This window comes from Oryza sativa, chromosome 4, assembly GCF_034140825.1.
Source record: "Oryza sativa Japonica Group chromosome 4, ASM3414082v1".
NCBI lineage: Eukaryota > Viridiplantae > Streptophyta > Magnoliopsida > Poales > Poaceae > Oryza > Oryza sativa.
Genome location: NC_089038.1, coordinates 3773321 through 3779117, shown reverse-complemented (window position 1 = coordinate 3779117; position 5797 = coordinate 3773321). Strand labels below are relative to the sequence as shown.

At 43.7% G+C, this 5797-nt stretch overlaps 1 protein-coding gene across 1 annotated transcript; it reads right to left on the bottom strand.

Moving 5' to 3' along the window:
• Window positions 1-3343: 3343 nt before the first annotated feature.
• LOC107275659 (uncharacterized) lies at window positions 3344-5386 on the bottom strand. Its single transcript, XM_015779212.3, has one exon. The coding sequence runs from the start codon at window positions 5384-5386 to the stop codon at window positions 3344-3346; it is 2043 nt and encodes a 680-aa protein (XP_015634698.1).
• Between the last annotated feature and the right edge of the window lie 411 nt (window positions 5387-5797).

The following is a 5797-nucleotide window of genomic DNA, read 5'->3' as shown; positions in this document are numbered from 1 at the left end:
CTAGGGAAAAATAAAACTTGTGAGAACTTTATATATGTGGTACTTACTAGTAAATTTAGGAATGTGCTTAGCCTTGCTTAAATTAGAAACTTTAGTTGTTTTTCAAATAATTAGACTTTGGGAATAACTTGTAAATAATAGTAAATATCGTTTGGCGGTTATTTAGCCCCCTTCAAAATTCCCCAAACATATTTTCGGCTGGGCCCAGGGTCCATCGTTTCGTGAGTCACACCTCGGCCATCATAAGGACTAATCTACAGGGCTATTTTGTAAAGCATATTCCGTACAACCACCTATCTAATGGGTAAGACTTAACATCGTCTAGGACAGTCATGAACAAGGAAGACACGGATAGGGATGGATGAAGCCCTTGGTGGGATCGACGTTTCTGGCAGATACACCTGGGGGCATAGATTGTCCGCTTGATCCAGGGTCTACGCCAGGGGGTATAGACTGTCCGCTCGACCCAGGGCACCTGGCGGGGGAAGCTAGTCTATGCCAATCTTCTTTGTTTAGGGCGGTACTATTAACAACTAAATTTGGTAACATCTGTGTCAGGAAGGAGGATTTGATCAAAGCGGAGTCGGAGGCGGAGATCGAGTTCAGAAGCAGAGCAGGAATCGGCTGGAATCCAGATCGACTACGGTTAGGATCGGCTGGATCTGAGTCGGGCTAAATAAGCCGATATAGCCGATTCCGACAATATAACTTGTACGCGACATCGGGTTCAAGTTAATGTATTTCAAGATGATTGCCACGCACGGATAGAGTCTTGGGAAGGCAATTATATCTATTAATTAGGATATCTTATGTAAATTCCTTATAGATAAATGTGGGCAAAAGTCTGCCGCAAAGACTTATAGTATCTTAGAGTTTGTTAGAGATAATGGTCGTGTCCGGTATGGACATATCTTGTAATTCTCGGGTATAAATAGACCCCGAGCCCTATGTATTTTTTTAACACACACGTTCAATACAATCTCGGCGCATCGCCACCCTTTTTGCTTTAGTTTTGTTTCGACGAGTTCTTGCTTTCGGGTTGAGCTGCATCGATTTCGATCTTCAACAAGAGGTAAAATTTGTTATGATGGATTGCGTTCTTAGGATTAGTGCTTCCATCTTCATGACACTCTAATCTTGTTTATGTAATTCATCAAGTTATCATATATCTTACATAATCTCTAGCAATATCGCCATCTAATCTACTATCGGCCAATATCTGTATGCAGAAGGCAGCCGATTAGGTTAGATCTTGACGTTGATCTAGATTATATAAGATATCTACCATTCTTTGGAACTTCTAGCGGCTTGATTGTCTAGATATCGTTCTTCTGTTCATACTTAATGTTGCATCAGTTGAGTTTGATCTATTAAGTCGTGTTTAGAATATCGATCTCTAGCCTGCCTTCTAGTTGCCGATTAGAATAGTATCGGAGTTTCAGCCGGTCGTATCTGATTTAGCCATTTTTATTCTATATGTCTCATTGATATGCTAAATCTGCCCTTTATATCAAGATATTGCTGTGTCTAAATATGTTAGGCTTTTGTTTGATATATTATTCTACTTTAATATCCTGATATAGAGTAGTATCGAAGTATTAGCCGATACACACTAGATCTATTTAATCGGCTATGCTATAAACATATATAGTCCTGTTATCGATATATATTTCAATCTAAGTGATTTATACTGTCTCAACATAATGACCGATCTATCCCAGTCACTTGATTTAAGTATACATCTATATAAGGAGTATATATCGTTAGTATCTACAGCCGATCGAGTAGATTTAGTTCTTCTTTACTTATTCATGACTGCCGATCGATACACAGATGACATCGGCCCAAAGATAAATGATATGTCATCGGCATCTAGCCAATCGGCTATCATTTATAGATTTAACCACGGTTTCTTTGCTTCTATTTCTTGTTGATTACAGGATCAAATCAACTGGCACGCTAATACATCCGAAGGCGAGCTTTGGACCTGCACTGGAGTTAAGCAGATCTCCTAGGCCACATGTTTTCTGTCAACACGTACTAAGCAATGGGTTATGTCATGGCTTTTGTCCGTATGCCGGGTGACATGTGGCACGTGGCAAGACATGAGGGAGATGTGTCTGGTGGGTAACGCTGTACACATCCGATTATAGTATAATATATTCGAATAGCCGCGCCCTCGATTATGGCAAGCCGAACAATATACTCAAGTTAGAGTTTAATTCTGTTAAAACTGGAATAACTGGAGTTATCACTTGTTAGCCCAGGTTAAGGCAATATCACGTTGGTGCGTAGCTTGATAATAATTTGACCTAGAGATAGGTTCCTGTTTATTTAAATGCCTCTAAATAGTTAAATGCTTTGCAATGCTAGTTTTCTGCAAAATAGCCTTATAAATTAATTCTTTGTACTCCCTTGCATTATATTTGCATTTACCCGGCATGGCTTGTTGAGTACGGTAGTTGTACCCAGCCTTGCTTCTTTTCCCCCTTCAAGCAAAGGAGTACTCTGGAGACGATGGCTTTGATGACTAGCTCGTGCCTGCCATCAACCGCCTCCGCCTGTGGTGGCCCGATGTAGTTTCCGTCAGTGTTGTGCCTTTGATCGCTCATACAATAAAGTACTCTATTTACACTTTCGCTTATATACTATGTTATTTACCAATTTTGTAATGTGTACCTTTCCTCTTGGGTCAAGGAACTATACACTCACAAACGAAATATAGTGTTCTATTTTCCGCACGTGACATAAAACAACACCTCATGCTCTTACAGATATAGTGTTGGCATACATATTTTGATAAAATTAATTTACAACGTACATATTGTTTTCATTGAGATATAATTGTATGATATGTTGTTTTAAAGATTTAATTGTGTAATCAGATTGTAAAAATAATACCTGATTATGCTTAGATCCTATAGAAGTAAACAGCGTGCATGCATCCTAACAACTGCTACATGTCACCTTGTCTGATCTCACATGTGTGAACACTTGTCATGTGATATTTTACCAAAGAGGATGTAGGGTTAATATTACTCTGATTTATAAAACCATCCATCATCTAATTGGCACCCCTCAACAGATACAACATGCAAACAAGACCTAGGTGCATAAGATTCTATTATCAATATTTTTATCTACGGTATTTTCTTCTTCAAATGGTTGTCAAGATCCTTCACAAGGAACGTAAATGACCTAGCACGTACACCATTATTCATATATATATACAAGAATATTAATATTAAGGAAATTACCACCTTCATATAAGTAATAAACATGCCCATATACATTGGTCAACAATATCCATGTCTCCAACTTTTACATTGACTCTCTAGTTTTATTACTTTGTTTGGTAAATGTGTTCTATCATTAGCCACACAACGGTGGTGAACTCACCGCCAGTGTTCAGATTCCTAGCATGCGATTCCCTGTTGCATCGGTTGGCAGCGTAGATAAGAAAATCTGTCCAAAGGTCGAACAAAATATCCTTTTTATCTTCCTCACGCTCCAATACTATTTTAGCGATTTCGCGTGCATACTTGAGGCGAGGAATTTCAGGCTGGTGACCCCGACTCTCCCAGTGTAATATGATGTCTGCGAGCTGGTTTGTCTGGTCTAGCTTATATGGTCTGGTGCCACCATGTCGTCCAATCAGCTTCTTGAGCACCGCGCTGACACCACTCTTGTCTGAAGGATCAAGCTGGCCATGGCATATGTCGTCGAGGTTTTCGCAGGTCATTTCGTACAACCAGTTTTGGGGAAGGCCAGGCAGCATGTCAGGGCGGGTGACGAGAAGATACATGAGGTAGTTGGAAAGAGCTCTGATTGGGCCCACATGCTCATCCTCATAGTTGGCATTGAGTTTAAAAAGGACAAGCTCAGTGGCGATGTGCCAGGATATGATGCTCTCGTGGAATTCTACGCCATGCCAGCTATTGTTGTCATCGAAATGATCGAGCTCTTTGAACAACCCAGGATACTTCAGATCGTTTAGTCCTATCTCGCCCCATTTATGCCTGAGCATGCCCATAGTGTTGAGATCATGCCGAGAGAGCATACTCACAACACGATCCCTCACCTTGTCTGGGATCTTGATGGTCCATGAGTAGTAAGTATTGTCCCACCGGTCACCGAAACTCAGCTTCGTGGCGAAGCGGTTGAGCTTTCTGTCCGTCTTGTCCATCTCCAGGCTGCTGCGGACGTAGAGCAGGTTGTACTGACCTATGTTCCCTGACGACCTCCTTGATCTTCCGTAGAGGCTTGATGATCCTCCCGTCATGGTTTTGATAAACTGGCGAACAGTCACCACTGCACGCCGCAGCCGGTGCCATCTTCTGGCGCATAGGGCTGCGTGCCGGAGCCAGCTCCACTCTGTTTTGCACAGGTAGGAGAGTGCCCAGCTCGATCCCACTGCGTTCAGTGTAGATGCAGTCTCAATGAGCAGGGCACCAGCAAGTAGGGTGTAGGTGATGGTGATGTCGACTCTGCTGTGACCACGCTTCCCACTGAAATGGAACAACAGGAAGGAAGCGACGACGGCTAACGGGGAGGCAGTTCGCACCAAGTACCCAAACATTGAGTGTATCACTCTTGCCTTAGTGTAGAGGGTGTCATACATCAGCGACAGCTCCATCTCCATCACCCTCCACATCCACTCGGGCTTGCTCTTCTGGAGCCGATTGATTACTTTTTTGCTCTCGGTTTCGGTTTTGTCTACATCAATCACGGAGTCGACAATCCCACGCTCACAGATATGGAAAAGGGAGTGGGCACGCTGTAGGAGGAACTCTTCGCTGCCTGTACCAATGTGCCCATCCTCCTCCCATAGGTAGCCTTGGTACCCTCTCAGTTGAGTACGGGGGAGCTTCTTGAGCGCAGCCTGAATACTACTGAAGTTGGCCCTGTAAAGCGCCCATGTTCTCTCACCATACTTTGCAGTGCCAACAATGAACATGAGAATAGAGGCGACCACAATCGAGCCACCACTTTCCAAAATATTCTTATAGAGGACATACTCGGCTCCAAGGACCTGCACCACCAGAGTCACGAGGTGGCGCTTCCACAGCTTGTTGTCCTCGAGGGAGTAGGCGGTGATATTGTCTGGGCCCCCTAAGTGGAGCAGCAGGAACGGCGCCCAGAATGCCACCAGCTTGTGCTCGCGTGGCGCGCTGCTAAGGGAGAGGTGGCCAACAGTATAGATCGCGGTCGAGTCGGCCAGCTGGTAGGCCAGCCAGAGGATGAACCTCAGCACCGCCACCACCGCGGATGACTTGCGCCGGCGGATCCCTGCGAACAGGAGGAGCAGGATCTGCAGCGTGAGACTCAAGAGCACCAGGATCTGCGTTCCCCATGCATTCCACAGATCCAAGGGCCCTCGTGCCATTGTTGCAAAAGTTAATTTCGAGCTGTGTGGAATACTAATTTTTGAGTGAGCTAGAGAGCAAAGCAAGCTACTTTGAAACTAGGAGTGAGCTACTGACATAGTGCGAGCTGCGAGCACATATAGTGCAAGCTAGTTAGCACTGATGATGCACTGTCCATATGTAATATCGAGTATAACCAACATGTAGTACAGGGCTTACAGCTTCATCGATCATATCCACTTTCAACAAGAAGCCAAAGGAACAGCAAAAAAGTTTGGGGCACTGACAAAATCACGCATGTGACCGTAAAAAGGTTGCACATCTGAGTAAAGAACTAAGTACAATTAGGTAGCTCTGAGCAGTAAATTTTGTGTGCGTTAGGTACCTAATCATGTATGGTTTCAAACTATGTGCCTTGCCGGTTGCATTTG

Excerpts from the sequence above, each read along its gene's own strand:
- LOC107275659 (XM_015779212.3), bottom strand. The coding sequence starts at position 5,386 with ATGGCACGAGGGCCCTTGGATCTGTGGAATGCATGGGGAACGCAGATC.